Source organism: Echiichthys vipera (genome assembly GCF_963691815.1).
Source record: "Echiichthys vipera genome assembly, chromosome: X".
Lineage (NCBI taxonomy): Eukaryota > Metazoa > Chordata > Actinopteri > Perciformes > Trachinidae > Echiichthys > Echiichthys vipera.
Genome location: NC_139825.1, coordinates 1053896 through 1074625, shown reverse-complemented (window position 1 = coordinate 1074625; position 20730 = coordinate 1053896). Strand labels below are relative to the sequence as shown.

The window sequence follows — 20730 nt, the reverse complement described above, 5'->3', positions numbered from 1 at the left end:
GACTCCAAATAAAATGTCTAATTCAAGAAACGCTGTTGTTTATGACTGGCAAATTGGCCTCGTTGTAATCCGAGTCATGTCCTGCCCCCCCATGTTTCTGTCTACTTTCTTCAGAGTAAATTATTATTTTAATGCAGTGTTTCTTACATTGGTCTTATGCCTTCAGGCATTCTCGTAAGCGGTGGGAGCGATTCGTCCACAGTGAAAACCAGCACCTGGTCAGTCCTGAAGCTTTGGATTTCCTGGACAAGCTGCTGCGCTACGATCACCAGGCTCGACTGACTGCCCGTGAAGCCATGGATCACCCTTACTTCTGTAAGCCTTTGTAAACAGTCAGGTTTTTTTTTTATGTTCCTAAGAATGAAATCACAATCGGCACTACTTTTGACAAAATAAGTGATTTTTTTTTATTTTTCCTGTTCCCGCAGTCCCCATCGTGAAAGATCAATCTCGTGTGGCCGGAGCCAACCAGCCCAGTGGGAACACACCTGTGAGCACAGCCAGCATGATTACTGGTGAGAATACATACACAGACAATGTGTTGACTGCATTGACCAGGGCTGCCCAACCCTGCCCCTGAACGACCACTGTCCTGCATGTTTTAGATTTCTCTCCGCTCCAACACACCTGCGTCTAATGATGTGCTCGTTATCAATCAGCTGATGCTTGTCACTTGTTTGAAAATCGTCAATATAAAATACAATATTAAAGATACCTAAAAAATAAAATGTATACATAAGCGGACTTATTGTAGTGCAAATGTAAACATATGATAGTCTAAGGTGCAGTGGACAGATTGCAAGAAAACGTAAAGTGCTTCCGATTGTATTGTTCTGAACAGTTGAACTGTTGTTGTACAGTGTGATGACATGTGGCAGGAAAGATTTCCTGTATCTGTCCCTTCGACAGCGGAGCTGGAGAAGTCTATGTGAGAAGGTGCTCCGCTGTCTGACCACTTAGTGATGGAGAGGGTGCTGATCATTGTCGATGATGGTTTGTTCAGCGTTCTCCTCTCCACCACAGACTCAAAAGACTCCAGCCTGAGAACAAGTACAGAGCCAGCCGTCTTGATGATTTTTTGACTATTGGTGTCACTGGCTCTGATGCTGCTGCCCCAACACACAGCAGCAAAGAAAATGGAGCTGGCAACAACCGACTTGCTGCACAGTTGAAGGATCTCAGCTTCCTCAGGAAATAGTCTGCTCATCCCCTTCTTGTACACAGCCTCGCTGTAATATTTCCAGTCCAGTCTGTTGTCGATCACCACTCCCAAGTATTTATAGTCCTCCATCTCCTCCACCACCTTCCCCCTGGTTTGTAGTGGCTGTGAAGGCATCCTCTTCTTCCTGCCAAAGTCGATCACCATCTCTCTAGTCTTGTTGACTTTCAGCCTCAGGTGATTCTGTTCGAACTGTTCGACTCACCCTCATCCCCTCCCCTCACACACCCGACAACAGCTAAGTCGTCTGCAGGTGACATGACCCAGTGTTGTACTGAAAGTCAGTGGTGTATAAGGTGAAGAGGAAGGGAGAAAATAAGTTCCCTGTGGAGCTCTTGTATCACTGACCACCACGTCATACAGGACACTGCCCAGACAGACAAACTGTGGCCTGCCCGTCAAGTAGTCAGTAATCCAGGTGGGAAGGTGTTGTACAGGGGAACGCTGGGGGGAGGGTCGAGCCGTTTGGGACAGTGTGAGTGTGTGGGGGGTTTGTGGGTGTCGAAGGGGCAGCAGGAGATGAGCTAAACCTGTTGAAAAACTGGTTATACTGGTCAGCTGCTTCCAGGCTCCCAGATGTCTGCCTGTCTTTCTTCTTCATCCCTGTGATGTGCTTGATTCCTGTAATACTCCACATGCCCTTTTCTCTCACTATAGTACAGTATAGAGTGTTCCAGTCTTACTAGGATTCAGAAGTAGGAGGTCACGAAGAAGTGTAGCTCACATGACATAAAAACACCCATGTGGAAGTGAACTACAGCAATCACTTTGCCGCGGGTCATTGATAAAAAAAGGGCCTCATGAGTCATAAATGGAAGCACTTTACGTATGAGGCAGATGACCGTGGAGTTCAATCCACTGAAGCCACTATGCAAACGATGCCACTGTGGTCTTCAGACCAAGGGAGGCAATACTTCTATTTTAGCGTTTACCGTAACAACAAGCATTGTTCAAAACACGACTGATACATTTCCTCAAACAAAACTATAAAGACTGATCAAATAGGTAACGTTATGTTTAAATTGTGATGAAAAACTAAACAGAGGCATTCATGAGGACAGCTAAGGTACAGCTGCTGATTCAAGGTGATTTTTGATTGATATTAATAACATCCAAATGTTTTAATGATTTAACAGTTTCTTATTTTAATTCAATTCAATTCAATTTTTATTCATAGTGCCAAATCATAACAGAAGTTATCTCAGGACACTTTACAGACTAGGTAAAGACCACACTCTATGATAAACAAAGACCCAACAATTCCCCCACAGAGTACGGTGGCAACGAAAACCTTCCCTATTACAGGCAGGAACGTCAGACAGACCCAGCTCTGTAGAGGACGGCCATCTGTCTTGACCGGTTGGGGAGGAAGAAAAGGAGAGAGAAAGAGAGAAAAGACGGACAGATGGACAGAGAAAGACAAAGACAGAGACAGACACACTTACAGTAACTATAATAATATCTATAGTAATGTGAATATGACTTGTATGTTATGGCAGTTAATACAGCAGAAGAGTATAAACAAGCACAGCTAAGGTCATAGATTATAATAGTAGCAGGAAGCGTCATACAGGACCACGGCAGCAGGCACCACCACGATCAGCAGAGACCTGCGAGACGACAAAGCACAAACAACTCCGGGGAAGATGCTAAATTAGTAACATGCATTGATGAGACATGAATGATACAAACAGAGAGGAGAGAAGCTCGGGGTATCTGGAAAAGTATTATCCCCGGCAGACTAGGCCTATAGCAGCATAATTAAGCAGAACAAAATCAGCTTAAAAATAACAACATTGCTAAGGGCTCGTAAGCCCTAGCTGTATGATTTATCAAAAAGGAAAGTTTTAAGTTTACTCTTAAATAAGGGGACAGTGTCTGTATTCCGAATAACACTTGGGAGTTGGTTCCACAGGAGAGGAGCTTGGTAGCTGAAGGCTCTGCCTCCCATTCTACTTTTGGAGACTCTAGGAACGACAAGTAGCCCTGCATTCTCAGAGCGCAGCGATCTAGTCGGGTAATACGGTACTATGAGCTCTTTAAGATACGATGGAGCCTGACCAATAAGAGCTTTGTAGGTAAGGAGAAGGATTTTAAATTCTATTCTCGATTTTACAGGTAGCAAGTGCAAAGAAGCTAATACAGGAGAAATATGTTCTCTTCGATTTGTTTAGTTAGTACACGAGCTGCAGCATTTTGGACCAACTGGAGACTCTTAACAGACTTATTGGAGCAGCCTGATAATAAGGAGTTGCAGTAGTCCAGCCTAGAAGTAACAAATGCATGGACTAGTTTTTCTGCATCTTTCTGAGACACAATGTTCCTAATTTTCGCAATATTACGCAGGTGAAAATATGCAGTCCTTGTCGAAAATTTTATGTGAGAATCGAAGGACATATCCTGATCAAAAATAACACCCAGATTCCTTACTGTGGTGCTGGAGGACAACACAACATCATCCAGATTAACAATGTATTTAGCTTTTGAGTTTCGGAGGCCTTTGGGGCCAAGTACAATGACTTCAGTTTTATCTGAGTTTAACATCAGAAAATTGCAGGTCATCCAGCTTTTTATTTCCTTAATGCACATTTGAAGTTTATCTAACTGATGGGTTTCTTCTGGTTTGATCGACAAATATAATTGTGTATCATCAGCATAACAATGAAAGTTTATGGAGTGCTTCCTTATAATATTTCGTTAGGGAAGCATATATAAGGTGAATAGAATTGGTCCAAGGACAGAACCCTGTGGGACTCCGTGACTAACTTTAGTGTGAATGGAGGATTTGTCATTAACATGTACAAACTGAGATCTATCTGATAAATAAGACTGAAACCACCAGCTCAGTGCGGTTCCTTTAATGCCAATTAGATGCTCATGTCTCTGTAGCAGGATGTGATGGTCAATAGTGTCGAAGGCCGCACTAAGATCTAGTAAGACAAGCACAGAGACAAGTCCTTTGTCTGAAGCTATAAGAAGGTCGTTAGTAATTTTCACCAGTGCTGTCTCAGTGCTATGATTCGCTCTAAATCCTGACTGGAAATCCTCAAATATCCCATTATTATGTAAAAAGTCGCACAGCTGATTGGCGACTAATTTCGCGAGGATCTTAGAGAGAAAAGGAAGGTTAGATATAGGTCTATAGTTGGCTAGTACCTCAGGATCAAGACTGGGCTTTTTAAGAAGAGGTTTAATTACAGCTACTTTAAAAGACTGTGGTACATAACCTGCTGATAAAGACATGTTAATCATATCTAATACAGGAGTGCTAACTATAGGTAACACTTCTTTAAGTAACCTAGTTGGAATTGAGTCTAGGAGACAAGTAGAGGGCTTTGATGCTGAAATAGTAGAGGTTAATTTGTTAAGGTTGACCGTAGAAAAGCAGTCCAAGAACATATCAGGTCGTACAGTTGGTTCCTGAGTTCCTGGGTTTGAAGAAAAATCTGTGCCAAGCGAGTTGATTTTGTCTCTAATAGTTATAATCTTGTCATTAAAGAAGGTCATGAAGTCGTTACTACTGAGGGTTATAGGAATACATGGCTCAATAGAGCTGTGGCTCTCTGTCAGCCTGGCTACAGTGCTGAAAAGAAATCTAGGATTGTTCTTATTCTCCTCTATTAAAGATGAGTAATAGGCTGCTCTGGCATTACGGAGGGCCTTCCTATATGTTTTTAGACTTTCATGCCAAGCTAAGCGAGATTCCTCCAATTCAGTAGAGCGACATTTACTTTCTAATTTTCGCGATACTTGTTTTAATTCACGGGTTTGTGAGTTATACCACGGAGCTAACTTCCTCTGTTTCATTATCTTCTTTTTTTTTTTTTTTTTAAACTTATTTTTTTATTGAAATTTTCAAACAACAACTACAGTGTCAGGGTTCACATACTTCTCCAAACAATCACATTTGTATCAGTGGTCTTCATGTCCAGTGGTGGTGGTGGTGGTGTCCTCTTTGTGCGTGTTTTTTTTTTTTTTTAAATTTTTTTTTTAAAGGCTTATTAATTGAGTTTCTTTTCATCAGTAACAATGTCAGGTTTCACACACTCCATAAGGCGGCAAATCACGTATCTGTGTCATTATTGTCCAGTGGTATTGGTGGTGTCCTCCTGTGTTCTATAATCCGTCCATTTTTCCCATTTATCCTGAAATTGTGTCTCTTGAAGTCGTAGTTTATGTGTAATTTTTTCCATTACATATATTTCTTCCACAGTGCTCACCCACTGCTCCTCAGTCGGTGGTTCCGTTTTATACCATAACCTTGTAATGGCTTTTTTACTAGCAGATAGCAGAACTTTAACAAGATACTCATCTTCTTTTTGTATTATGTCTTGTGTTAGATTTCCCAAATAGAGTATCTTACATGACTTCGGTATCTCGTATCCTATTATTTTTCTTAGACCCCGCCATATTTTATCCCAATATCCTATTATCCCTTGGCAGGACCAAAAAATATGCGTATGGGCAACATTCATGTCTCCACATAGTCTCCAGCATGGTTGATGGTTACCTGTAGTTTCCTTCCTAATGTTCGGGGTTATAAAAAACCTGACCGTATTTTTCCAATTGAATTCTCTCCAGCTCCTGGAGCTAGTGGACGAGCACTGTGTTTTACAGATCACAAACCATTCCTCTTCTGTAATTCGTTCCTTCAACTCTTTTTCCCATTTTTCTTTGATATAAAGAGAGGAGGTCTTTCTGTAAGACAGCAAACCTTTGTATAAAGTTGAGATTATTTTACACTTTTTCCCTTCATAGGCTTTCAAAAAAACATTAATAACTTCATTGTCGGTGTCAGTTTTTATCTCCTTCTCATAATAGTCCTTTATCTGTCGGTATCGAAATGTATCATGCTCATCTAAACCAAATTTATCCCTTAGCTTTTCAAAGCTCTGCAGCTTCCCCCGCTCAACCATGGTGCAGAATGCTGTGATGCCTTTTTTTCCCCATTGTTTAAACCCTTTATCAATCACACCAGGTACAAACCTCGGGTCAGACGCAAACCAACTCAGAATCTTTACCTCTTTTTCCCATTTATATCTTTCAACAACCTTGTTCCATATTTCTACTGTAGTCTTGGTTATAGTATCTAATTGGTTACCTAACTTGTGCAATAATCCCTTATGGGCTATTAGGTGTCGTGTTTCGATGTCCATTTGTCCTAATTCTATACTTTTCCATCTTGTGACAAACTCGTCATTACACCAGTATATCAGAGGTCTTATTTGTGCGGCGTAGTAATATTCCCTAAGGCTGGGTAAGGCCAGGCCTCCTTTGCCCTTTGGCAGCTGCAGAGTTTTGTATCTGATCCTGGGTTTCTTTCCTCCCCATATAAATCTCGATATCCACCTATCCCATTCAATAAACTGTTTTTGTGGGATAATCACTGGTAGTGACTGAAACAGATACAGAAGCCTTGGTAGGATCATCCGTTCATCTTAACTATCGCTATCCTTGAGCCGAAATCAAAGTTGGTCATTGACCATCTCTCCAAGTCCCTCCTAATTTCTTGACTTATTTTTGTGTAGTTCGCATCGTACAGTTTGTCCAGTCCTTTTGTGATATTTACCCCTAGGTACTTTATTGACTTGCCATTCCACTTGAGCTTATATGTGTCCTTTAACTCTTGGGATGGAGAATAGTTTATTGACAGAATTTGTGTTTTTGTGACGTTAATTTTGTATCCTGAGTAGAGTCCATAGTTCTCTAATAGTTCCATAGTTTTTGGGAAACTTTCATTGGGTTGTTTTAGGAAAATTAATATATCATCGGCAAAAAGCCCTATCTTGTGCTCTTCCTGTCCTATTGTCACCCCTTTAATTTCTCCCTCCTGCCTAATCATCTGAGCTAATGGTTCGACAAACAGCGCAAAGAGACTTGGTGAGAGGCAACAGCCCTGCCTCGTTCCCCTTTCCAGTATGAATCGCTTCGTCAAACTACCATTTATTCTGATCCTCGCCATTGGTTCCTGATATATTGACTTAATGCAGTTTACAGAGTCCTCATTAAATCCAAATTTTTCCAAGACCTTATATAAAAATGCCCAATTCACACTGTCAAACGCCTTTTCCGCCTCCTTTTGTACCTTCTCAATGACATGTAGAGTCCTTCTTATATTATCTTGTGTTTGCCTCTCTTTAATGAAGCCAGTCTGATCCTCATCAATCAGGTCCTGCATAAATGTCTCTAATCTCTTGGCTATGATGGAGGTGTAGAGTTTATAATCTATATTTAGTAATGATATTGGTCTGTAATTACAGCAATACTCTTTATCTTTACCTTCCTTTGGGATAACAGTGATAATAGCTTCTTTCCATGAGGGAGGGAGTTTGCCTTTTTCGAGACTATAGTTAAATGAGTTGCATAATAGTGGGGTTAATTCCCCTTTAAATGTTTTATAAAAGGAGGCACCCAGTCCATCAGCTCCTGGTGATTTCCCTGATTTTGCCCGACTAATTGCCTTTTCAATCTCTTCTGCTGTTATTTTGGAGGTCAACATCTCATTCTGCTTTGTACCTATTGTTGGCAGATCTAACTGATCTAAGAACTTTCCTAAGTCTTCTTCACCCACTGAGGTTGGCTGTGCATATAATGTACTATAGTAATCCACAAATATTTGTTCTAATTCTTCTGGTTCATATAGGTTTTTATTGGTCTTAGGATCTCTTATTTTATATATATGGTTTAGTGTTTGTTGTTTCCTTATCTGTCTCGCAGTATTTTTTGTGGCTTTAGAACCTCCCTCATAGTAAGTTTGTTTTGTATACCTAGCTTTCCTTTCCACCTCTTCCAACAGGATGTCGTCTATTTTTTTCCTGACTTCTTTTATCCGATTAAGTGTTTTCGAGTCTTTTGTCTGCTTGTGATGGCGTTCCAATTCACTTAGTTCTTCAATTTGTTTCTGGTACGTTTCCAGTCTGTTTTTTTTGGCATAAGCTGTGTGTGAAATCAGCCTCCCTCTTATTACAGCTTTAAGGGCATCCCACAAGATTGTTGGATCTACTTCCCCATTATCGTTTTCCTCCCTATATCTAATTATTTCCCCTTTTAATTCTTCAACTAATCCCTTGTTGTTCAGTATACCTTCGTTAAGTCTCCATACTGTATTTCTCCTCTTGCTATTCAGGTTGATTTCTAGGTAAACTGCACTGTGGTCTGATATATCAGTTACTCCAATCCTGCATTCTTTCACTTTATATATATCTCCTTTGTTCTTTAGAAAATAATCAATTCTAGAGTACATTGCGTGGGGGGCCGAGTAGTGAGTATAATCCCGTTCAACTGGGTGGAGTTCTCTCCATACATCTAACATATTCATTTCTGGCAACATCGCCTTCATAAATCTATTAACTTGTTTTTTATTTCTCTTTAGACTTGTTGTGTCCAGCCTGTAGTTTAACACCACGTTGAAGTCCCCGCCGCATATCAATGTCCCTTCCGTTTCCAAATTTATGAGGTCAAATATTTTCTGAAAGAAAGCTTTCCCGCTTTCCGGAGGGGCGTACACGCTGAATAGTGTCACCAGTTGGTTTTCTAATTTCCCTTTAATCATGATATACCTTCCCTCCTTATCAACAACTTCCTTGATCAATTCAAACTTTATCGTGTTAACAATCAGTATTGCCACACCTCTCTTATGATTTTGGCCAAAGGAGCTGGCAAATGAATTTCTGTATCCTAATTTTTTAAACTTTTCGTGCTCCTCTCGTGTCAGGTGTGTCTCCTGTAGGAAAAAAATCTGCATCTTTTCTTTTCTAAACTTAGTTAAAGCTTTACCTCTTTTTCTTTTATTGTTCAGGCCATTAATATTTAGTGACACCACCTTAATATCATTGTGTTGCATAGTTTTTGTCTCTTGCTGTGATACGTGATCCTTCCACTGCAATATTATTAACCCTCATTTCCTTACGAACATAATAAGAACAAACACAGAACCTGGAGCTGAACTTCCAAACAAAAAAGGACCATATTCCCCATAGGCCCTGTCTCCCTGTTGGTGGGAGTGAGGGATAGCCTTTGGTGTCCAAAGGGCCCCCCCTAGTGAGTTGGAGTCTACCTGGAAAGGTTCTTCCTATCTTACTAGATGAGTCCAACAATTCAATGGGTCTTCTTGTCGATTCTTTTGTTACATTAGAGAAGTCTTGTATTTCTGGTAGAGGGGGGGGGGGGGGGGGTTGGTGAAACTTCCCATTTAGAGTCTGTTTCAATGTAACCCTTCCTATTGAATTGAGTGTAGTGAAATGCAAAATAAAGATAGAGGTCCCAGTCAGAATCATAACACAAAAGTTAACTGTAACTCAAGTGGTCCCGCTATAGCCCTTAGTGTAATATCAAAGTAAACTGGTTATCTGTTCCGTTATAGTGGATCTATTTACTCACCAGCTGCTGTGGAGGCCTTAACTCAAAAATAGGAGACATTTTATTGTCCTGGGTTTCCTGTGGGTTCTCTCCCTCTCCCGCACAAATTCAACTGAGTTTGCATTCATCGGTCTTCTGTTTCTCTCTTTTTTTTTTTTTTCTTTTTTTTTTAAATTATTATCCGTTGTTTATTTCCTAAATACTTGTAGCCTTTCCCTCGCTCGGCTCCCAGCTTCTCGGCGTTCCTCCGTGGCGGTGTCTCCCCCATTTATCCCCGGGTTCCTTCCAGCGCGCTGCCATGTTGAGGACCTCAGGATGCGTTCCTCCAGCGGGGGGTCGCTGCCGCGGCCCTCCAGCACCTCCAGCCCTCTGTTCCTCATGTCCTTCGCTGCTTCTTCCGCGCTGTTGTAGATCTTGGGACCCTCCGGCCAGTGGATCCTAATCCTGCTCAGCGGAGTTTGGAAGCGGATCTTTTTGTTTTTTAGAGTCTTTTTAATCTCCGAGTAGGATTTACGTTTTTTCATCACCTCTGTGGGGTAGTCGTGGTCAAAAAATATCTGTCTCCCATCGATTTGTATTTTCTCTTTCCAGGCTCTGGTCAGGATGTTTTCCTTGGTCTCGTATTTCAAGAAGTTGACCACTATGGACCTCGGGGTTGCTCCCGGTGGTGGTTTCTTCCCCAGGCTTCTGTGTGCCCGCTGTATGTGTAGTTCAGTTTCCTCCGGTATCCCGAGCTCCCGGCGGAGGAGCCCGTCCACTAGCTCTGGCACTGATTCATTATCCTGTTCGGCTACATTATAAATTCTTAGGTTGCATCGTCTTCCGTGTCCTTCAACCTCGGTCAACTTTTCTTGTAGTTTTGTTTGTTGTTTTAGTAGCGTAATAATGGCCTCTTTAGCGTCCGTGTTCCACTCCTCCAGCTCTGAAATCCGCTCCTGTGTCTCACTAATATCTTTTCGCTGCTGTTGTATTTCCGCGATGTTTTCTGCCATTTTGCGGTTTGTTTCCTCTGTGAAGCCAGCGAACTCTCTCCTCATCTCCTCTTTAAATTCTTCTTTGAATTTTGAGAGGTCCTCTTTCATTTCCCTCCTGAGGTTTCGTATTTCCTTCGTTAAACTCGCGAGGCCGTCTAGCACCGAGCCGAGTTGTTGTTTAGGGTCGCTGTTTCCGTCGTCGGCTAACTCGTCTTCAAAATCGTCTTCTTGGTCTTTGGATGTCATTTTTTTCCGTATACTTCTCTGTTTTCGTCCCCCACTCATTTCGTGTTAGTGTTAAACTTGAATTCTCTATTCTTTCATAGTTGAGGGGGTAGTTTTTCTTTAATCGACTCAGGAGCTCTACTCTACGCTGCCATCTCGCTCCGTGACCCCGGAAGTCCCTTTATTATCTTCTTTTTTAAAGGAGCAACAGAGTCGAGTGTTGTGCGTAGAGAGCCTGCAACACTTTCAACAAGGTGATCAATTTCAAAGAAACTAACGTTAATGCAGGAATCTTGAATATTAGAATAAGGCATTAAATAAAATGCAGATGGAATCGATTCCTTAAATTTATTTATAGCACTATCAGATAAACATCTAGTGTAGACACTTTTGCCTATAGGTGAGTAGTCCTGTAATATGAATTCAAAAGTTATTAAATAATGGTCTGATAAAATAGTATTCTGTGGAAAGACTTTTAAGTCATTGATTTCCACACCATGAGCCAAAACAAGGTCAAAGGTTGTAAAACAGTGAGTAGGTTTATGTACACTCTGACTCAAACCAATCGAATCTAATAGACAGATAAACGCAGTCCTAAGGCTATTATTATCAACGTCCACGTGAATATTAAAATCTCCTACAATGATTACTTTATCAGATTTAAGGACTAAATTTGACTAAACTCTGAGAATTCAGACAGAAATTCAGAGTACGGACCAGGAGCAAGGTACACTATAACAAGTATAATTGGCTGCACAGTTTTCCAGGTTGAATGTGAAAGACTAAGAACAAGACTTTCAAATGAATTATAATTTAGTGTAGGTTTAGGGTTTATTAATAGACCTGAGTCATAAATAGCTGCAACGCCTCAATATTAACGTATTAACTCATATTAACGCCTTAATATGACTGGGAGGAGTGGATTCATTTAGGCTAACATATTCTTCATGACTCAGCCATGTTTCAGTCAGACAGAGTAAATCAATATGGTTATCTGATATCAGATCATTTACTAGTACAGCTTTAGATGACAGAGATCTGATGTTTAAAAGGCCACATTTTATTTTCTGATTTTGTTGCATTATCGCAGATTTGGTGTTGATTTGTATCAAGTTTTTCTGTATAGCGCCTCTTCTGTTCATTTTTGATCTGGTTAATTTAGATGATCTTGGGGCACACAGCGTTTGTATACTATACTGAGCTGGAAAATGCTCCACAGGGAGCGCAGAGAGGTGTGTAAGACTGCCACTCTGCTTCCTGGGCACCTGTCATAAGGTGTATTAAACTGTGACTGTGCTTCCTGATCCCAACACTAGGTTGGCATGGTTTTAGACCGCTAACAACCGCGTCCAGGTTCTTAGATATGAGAGCAGCACCCTCCAAAGTAGGATGAATACCATCTCTCCTAGTAAGACCAGGTTTTCCCCAGAAAGACTTCCAATTATCTACGAAGCCCACATTATTTACCGGGCACCATCCAGACAGCCAGTGATGGAATGATGACATGCGGCTATACATGTCATCGCAAGTCAAGTTGGGCAGGGGACCAGAGAAAATTACGGAGTCCGACATAGTTTTTGCATATGCACACACTGACTCCACATTAATTTTAGTGACCTCTGATTGACGTAATCTGGTGTCATTACTGCCGACGTGAATAACAATCTTATCATATTTACGTTTATCCTTAGCCAGCAGTTTCAAATAGGACTCAATGTCGCCCCCCCTGGCCCCTGGGACGCATTTTACTATGGTCCCTGGTGTGGCTAAGTTCACATTTCTCAGAATGGAGCTGCCAATTACCAGTGTTGTTTCCTCAGCATATGTGTCACTGAGTAGAGAAAACATGTTTGAAACGTGAAAGGGTGGATGGTTAACCATGGGCCTTGATTTAGAACTATGCTTTCCTCTCACAGTCACCAAGGAGGACCCTGGCTGCTCAGGGATTGCCCGGGGAGGCTTAGCAGAAGCGGCTTTGCACCGGCTAAAGATATAGGTGGCCGGCTAGCTACCGTAGCACAAGACTGAGCTTCCATGGTGCTCAGCCGTGCCTCTAACTCACTGAGCCTCGTCTCCAGCGCTACAAATACACAACACTTATTACATCTACCATTATCACTAAAGGAGGCAGAGGAGTAGCTAAACATAAGACACTCCGAGCAAGAGAGAGCAGGAGAGAGAGCGGGGGAAGCCATCACCATCCAAGAAGGTAACTTCTAAGTTAAAGAAGCTAACAGCGTGTAACGTTTAATTAGCAAGAAAGCGGCTGAAAGAAGGATAGCTGTGAGTGCTTGAGTAGAACTAGTTGATGTTTAAATGTTAAGCGGTTACTCTCTCTCTTCCTGTTACCGTAACAACAAGCAACAAACAGAATGCGACAGACACATTTACTTAAACAAAACTATAAAGACTGATCAGATAGGTAACGTTATGTTTGACACTGTCATAAAAAACTAAACATAGTAACATTAGCTGTCCTCCTGGATGCCTCTAAGTCTCTTCCTGTTTATCCGTCACTACGGCAACCTCGTTATTGTTTTTTTCTTTTTTTTTACGAATGTACTAAAGTAGGTTTAGTAAATTGACCAAACTAATTTAAAAATAAACAAATAAGAAGCAGATTTAGTACATTGACTAAATTAATTTAACAATAAAAAAACAAAAAGCAGACTTAGTACATTGATTAAATTTAATTAAAAATAAATACGAAGCAGATTTAGTACAATGACTAAATTAATTTAAAAGTACATTAATAAAAAAGATAATGATAAAGTAATCCTGTGTTTCCACTGCAGCTTTGATACACACACCTACCAGCAGTCGCTCCTTACCCAAACATCTTTGAACTGCAATACTCAAATACATTTCGCATAATTTTTGGAATGGCTCACAGGCACATCTTTTGCAATAATTCCATGTAGAAAATCCTTTTTTTCCCCGCCAGTATCGAATTGGCATCTAGAATCGTGTTATTTCACTGGTATTGGCACAGAGTACTGAATTAAACCAATTTCTGATTTTCTTTTGACGGCACATGTCGCATTGAATCTGACATTTTCCAATCAAAATTGATGTAGCAGCTTATGTAAACGGACTGTTGTCCAGATCCGACCACAAAAAAAACAACCCAAACTCAGACATTGCTATCAGTGAATGGAATATGTCAAGGAGATGAATAACAGCCTCGGCTCCTCTTCCTGCAGGTATCTCTGCCTTGCCAGCCTCCACTGCCCTGGTCCCTCTCACTGGCTCGCCGGTCTTGTCTGCTGCCACCAACGTCTTGAGCACCCCAGTGCCCGCTGCTGCCAGCTCCCCACAGTGACACCCCACCCGCATCCACACGCCATCCCCCTCTCACCTTGTCTCCCCCCGCAGAATTTGAGGGGAGAAACTAGACGGGTGCCTTTCTGCAAGCCCTCCCCACATTCTGCCTTAACTCAGTGTGACTGCAGCTTAGCAGCCGTCCTGGCTGAAGGACGCCGTCGTCTAAGAAAAGAACGATGTTTTTTCCGTTCCTTTTCCTCCTCGAATGAACTGGTTAACCCAACATCTGAAACGAATGTTCTGTGCAATTGAAATATGCAGGTATTCCTTTCATTTTCTCACAAGCCGTAGTGAGAGGGGGTGTGTGTTTGCATGGTGAGAGCAAGTGTCCTCCACGGCTGATTTCCCATGTGTGTTAGTTTGGATTCTGATAGCGGTGTGTTCAATAAAAAAGGCAAACGAATGAGATGTTGGCTATCAGGACCAAAAGGAGCACATCCTGTATGGTTTACCACAGCAGCGTAGTCAAAAAGTAAGACCTGATGACACTTAAACACTTAATCTGCCTGAGTAGTTTTGTCTTGCCTTTCTTACCGAACCAGATCACCAGTCGTCTTTTGATGTGTGACTCTCTGTCATGTCATCCATTATGAACTAGTTTTGTATTGAAATGTTCTGACTACTGAATACAGTTCATCACCATCAAGTTGTGTGATTAAATCTATTGTTGGACTATGATCACTTAGAAATAAACCAGGTGCAGTTTATTTAGGTTCTCAAAGAAATGTTTTCTCAAAAGTTCTGCTCTCTAGTTCCTTGAATTACTTCAAGACCTAACCAAAGTTTACTCAGTTAGTTGGAAGAAGAGACCAAACCTAGGTTTCTTTTGTGGGAGTTACCATAGACATACTGTAATGCAGGTTGACAATGTGGGTTCAAGTAAATATGATGACAAAATGATCCGATAATCATCTGCAGGTGATTGAAGGGATTTTAGTGTTGGAGGAAAGCGCAGTTCTGTGTAGTTTATTGGCTTTCACCAACATACAGTGCCTATAGAAAGCTATGATACCCTTTTGAAATAGTCACTTTGTTTTGTTTTACAGCATGAAATGATAATACATCAAAAATATATATTTTTCCAGCATGATTTACACATTTAGCCTTACAACATTAACAGCACACCACCCAAAACGCACCATCCCTACAGTGAAGCATGGTGATGGCAGCATTATGTTGTGGGCCTGTTTCTCTTCTGCAGGGACTGGGCAGTTGGTCAGGAAAAAGGGATGCTGCCAAGTCCACCCACATTCTTGAGGAAAAGCTGCAGTCCTCTGTTAGACACTTGAAAATGGGCAGGTGGTTCAGCCCTGACCTGAATCCTACAGAACATCTGTGGATGGACTTGAAGATTGCAGCAATATAGGTTCACAAAGCTGGTAGAGACAAATCCAAACAGACTGATGGCTGTAATTTTTTTTAATTTTTATTAATTTTTATTAATTTTCAAAAATTTAGAAAAGAATAATTCACTTGAATTATGTATTATGATTTCATGCTGTAAAACAAAAAAACTGACTATTTCAAAAGGGTCTCATAACTTTCTATAGGCACTGTATTGAGGGAACTATTGGAGTTGAAAAGCACTTGATGGGTAGAGTTTTCTTCAGTGTTTTAGTGCCAGAGTTTGAAAGTGGACAATTTAAGCTCTGCTGTATATATGCATTGTTTTTTTGTTTTTTCACTTCAAAACTTGAAAATGCAAATAAATCAGAACATGTATACATTGACCTGAGCGGAGCAGTTTGATTCCCTACGTCACTGTATATATTTTTATGTCCTTATGTAGAAGACTAGTATTTGTTAAGAACATTTGTGTAAACATGTTTTATTTATCAGGTACATCTGACTGATTTGTCTGTCATAGACCTATTCTTATGTACACTACAAGGATGCATTGCATCAAGGTTTCAAAGTGCAATTTTATTGGACATTTTCGAAACAATAATGCTACATTTTAGAGGATAAGTTAAGAGGTTTTTCAAAGTCTTAAAAGGCATTATTCGTAATGCTGAATAAAAATGTACATTATTTACGTATTTCTGTAATTATTCCTCTAAAAGACTTGTCACCATCCTGAGTCCTCGTTAATGAGGCTTTAGCAGTCTGATTAAGACAAATCAAGGGTTTGTCTTTTTGTTCCCTGTTGGATCAATAGTTTATTTTATCGAGTACAAAATCGGCTGCATTTCAAAAATGCTTTTTCAGAAAACAAGAACTAGATTTTGTCATCAATTTCTTACATTGGACTCACATTGAGAAGGGCCAGTATGGACAAGAGGTATTATTATCTGGACCAATAACTTTAATCCATAAGATTTTCATTCTAGTAAATTGTCTTTAAAGTTAATGTCTATCAAAGAGTGAGTTAAATAATGGTAAAGAAGGCACTTGTATTTGCGGCTTTGCCCAGAAATACATTTGAGTGTTTGTTGCGACATTCTTGCGCAAAAATTCAAATGAAGTGCTCTATTAGTGACGCTTTTTACGTCAGTCAGTAGGAGTTGGTCAGGTGAAGTACGACATGATACCAGGCTTGCTCTGATGTGTCTGACCGGCTCAGGTCCATTTTATCAATGCTGACTCACAATGGAGAGTCAGAAGAAGAAGAAAGAAGTGCGTTCAACTTCCAGTCCAAAAGAAAAAAAAATCAAAGTGAAGAAGGGTTAATAATCAAGAAGCATAGTGACCATGAATGTGACAAAATGGAGGCTCTGAAAGAACAGGCTCACCTGCAGTTACATCTTACTGCCAAAGAGGATGCTAGAAACAACGTATCTCAATTCTTAAAGATGATGACTTTAAATATATTTATGGATGTGTCAGTAATGTAATAAGATCAACTTCTCTGAAACTCTGAACCCATTACAAAAAGTTAGTAACATGACATAAATGTGTAACTATAAATGATTAAAAACCTGTGCAAAGTTGGATTATCAAAAGGGCAAAGCAGGTAACAGCCCTGGTTATAAATTAGTTCATTAGTTCAAAAATCATACATTTTATCTAAAACGCAAGATACCCAAATTGTTATGAACTAAGACGGAGACCTAAGCACGGGACGCAGAACAGGTGAGCAGAAGAGGTGATTTATTGAGATTTGTAGGCAGGTAAGGGGGCTGGTGTGAGTGGGTTGGAAGCAGTGGCGTGGCAAATAGGGGATGGCTGGCGGAGGGATGAGAAGGTGATGATCCTGGAGCATAAGAAATAACTGTTAGCACACGATAAAACACTATGAAGTAGCAAAAAAACAAGGAGGCCTGAGAGTGAATACCACTGTGGTGAAACAACAATCTGGTGCTGAGTAGTTGAAAAGCAGTGGTATAAGTACTGCAGGTGATGAGTTGATGAGAGGCAGGTGTGAAGCCAGGTTGGAGTGAGGCGCTGATTGAAGGAGGAGCCACGCCCACGCCAGACACACAAACATGACAACAGAGAGACAGACAGGGGGAACTGGAAACACAAGGGAGGGAAAAAACACAAGAACACAGTAGGAAACGTCAGGGGCTCCAGCCCTGGCCACAGCACAAATACTTCTAAAATCTATTCTCAATGACTACAACCTGTTGCACTTATGTTGCATGTCATGGAGTCCTTTGAGAAGTGTTCCTGTGCCTGAGGGCCCTGCTTGCTGGACCTTCTGCAGTTAGCATACATTGGATCAGGATTGGATTGGATACCATCATCTTCCTGACACTCTCACCTGGAGAAGCAGGGAAGTGTCATGAGAGTCATGTTCTCCGTTGCAACTGAACCCCAACAGTTGCTGACTGTACCTGTGAGGTTGGCACACCTTAATGAACTGTACTGCTGCCATTCCTCTTTTCTCTCTACACTTCATACTTCCAGTTTAACTCATGCCACTTGCAAGAGTGTGGCGGTGACATCAAGGCTACCAAGGAAGACCAGCTCTGTGGTCGGGCTGGAACTGGACAGTCTGGGGTTTGCGGCAGAGAAGGAGGATGAAGGATAAAATCAAGACTATCCTTGACAAATCCTCTCATTAGGATAGTACCTTTACCTTGTAATCTACGTCATGTCCCATACCATCATTCTTAATCATATAATACTATTATACTTTATTGTTTCAATGTGTTCTGATTTTTACATTTTCAGTATTATATCCACAGTATCCATTTTTTAATCGTATCATCAGTCTGGTGTCTCCTATGCTAGGTAGCTTGTTCCAAACATCTTGGAGAACTAACCACAGATTATCTGTGGATGTAGGCTTCCTCATATCTGTCTGTCTCTTCATGTGATCCCAGACAGACTGGATGATGTTGAGATCAGGGCTCTGTGGGGGCCACGCCATCACTTCCAGGACTTCTTCTTCTTTATGCTGAAGACAGTTCCTATTGCCATTGGCTGTATGTTTGGGGTTGTTGTCCTGCTGCAGAATCGATTTGGGGCCAATCACACACCTCCCTGATGGTATTGCATGATGGGAAAGTATCTGCCTGTATTGCTCAGCATTGAGGACACCATTAACCCTGACCAAAACTCCATTTGCAACAATGGAGCCCCAAACTTGCAAGGAACCTCCACCATGCTTCACTGTTGCCTGCAGACACTCATTATTGTACCGCTCTCCAGCGAAAAAACTGCCTTCTGCTTAAGCCACATATTTCAAATATTGACTCCTCAGTCTAGAGACCCTACTGCCATTTTTCTGTAGCCCAGTTCCTTTCCTGCAAGTTGAGTCTCTTGGCCTTGTTTCCATGTCGGAGGTTTGGCTTTTTGGCTGCAACGCTTCCATGAAGATCACTTCTGGCCAGACTCCTTGGGACAGTAGATGGGTGTAGTTGGGTCCCACTGGTTTCTCCCAGTTCTGAGCTGATGGCACTGCCGGACATATTCCGATTTCTAAGGGGAATAAGCCTGATGTTTCTTTCATCTGTTGCACTAAGTTTCCTTGGCCGACCACTGCTTCCAAGATCCTCAATGTTGCCCCTTTCTTTATTCTACTTCAAAAGAGCTTAGAGGCTTAAAAACCTCCAAAACATGTAGTGTTTTTATCTTTGAAGAACATGGACAATGCCTTACCATTCCTAAAGCAGTTTCTCACCCTATTTCTCCTAAATTGCAAAGGAATTGATTAACAATGAGTTTTTTCCTCTGATCAAAGTAGCTGAGATCAAGAACATCCATAATATCAGCTGTAATAAACAGGTATTGGCCTGACACTTCACCCAAACTAAGGCCTCCTCCTTACACCAGATGATACACACGTCTTTCTACATCTCACGCCGACGATGTTCTCTGTATCTAACCTGTACTAACACACTAACATCCTGACACTTACTCTTCCTTTACACTTTAGTCTTGTGTTAGGTTAAAATGTTTTTTGTATAATTGCACTGTCGTGATTTGCTGCTCTGTGTGCCTTGAATTGCCCCCCGGGGACAAATAAAGTTTTTTGAATTGAATTGAATTGAATTTCACAAGATTTGGGGAAGAGCCTGAAATGGAAAATGATACAGTTCATGGGGGTAAATGGTTTTAAGGTCATCATCATCTGCTTTCAAGTTGACCTGTCTTCACCAGAGCCAAACTAAACTGGATATAATATGTAGCCTACTCATTTAGAACAGAATACTTATTAAACTTTTTGTACATTCTGCTGCTACTGGAATATTATTCTAAAGATTGTTTGGCTTTAAGCATTTGAACCATGCTTACACGACTGGAGGAAGACGGTTTGGCAGAGCAGAGCAGAGCACTACTGATTTGGAAATAGTAACGTGTTAGACTAGCCTACTTGTTACTGAAAAAAGGAGTCAGATAAGAGTAGAGTTACTAAGTAGGTTAACGTGTTAGTGGCATCACTGGTCATCGCTGACACTGACAGGCTGACACAAGTTTCTGATGAATAGTTTGTAATACGTTTCTGGTGGTTTTATTTAATGACCAGTTACCAACTACCTCTAAGGAGCTAGAGTGACACTGAAATGTCATAATAATCAAACTGTGTACTGTAGAGTCGTGCTAAACAGTTGTTAGTTGCATCGCTGCTAAAAATGTTAGCAATAGCTGTGGCTGACAGACAAACAGATCTGTGTGCACCATACTTCATGGGAACTTGAACTTTCTCCGGCACTAACAGCTCACTGTGGCCATGAGGAGAAGAAACTGTACCGTAGGCCTATAACCTCCAGGGCTAAATGCTCAGAGATAATTTACTACTCATTGTTTTATTGTATTTATTGAATGAGGAAGGACCGAGATGTTGGTTAGGTTTATTGTTATAGGGTGCTATAGCTATATAGCTATATGTATGTATGTGTATTAATGCTATACTGATACGGCATACTTTAACGCAGAAAACCGATTAAAAGTTTAAACGGGTCAGGAGATTTGTAACTTTTTTGGGCTTGGGCATTTTGATATCAAGCACGGTTTTCACATAATCACAGTTTTGGTTTCATTAAATCTTCAGGCCATTTTAAATTTTATAATGGTTGTGTATGTGGTGGAATGTTCAGACCTTAAATGCATGACATCACAGCTAGAGTGTGGAGGAGCTGTAAAATATTCTGCAAATAATCTCAACAACTTGCTCTAGCACAATGTTCACTCTTCTTACATCAATTTAAGTCAAAACATAGGAAAATGTGTGCTGGTCGCAGA

General features: G+C 40.9%; 1 protein-coding gene across 1 annotated transcript in view; it reads left to right on the top strand.

The window, feature by feature from the left end:
* The window catches only part of csnk2a4 (casein kinase 2, alpha 4 polypeptide), a 34925-nt gene extending 19095 nt beyond the window's left edge, over window positions 1-15830 (top strand). The window contains exons 11-13 of the mRNA XM_083938868.1: window positions 167-315; window positions 429-515; window positions 13980-15830. Coding sequence (XP_083794994.1) covers window positions 167-315; window positions 429-515; window positions 13980-14098 — 355 coding nt within the window. The 3' untranslated portion in view covers window positions 14099-15830. The remainder of the gene's footprint in view (window positions 1-166; window positions 316-428; window positions 516-13979) is intronic.
* The last annotated feature ends 4900 nt before the right edge of the window (window positions 15831-20730 follow it).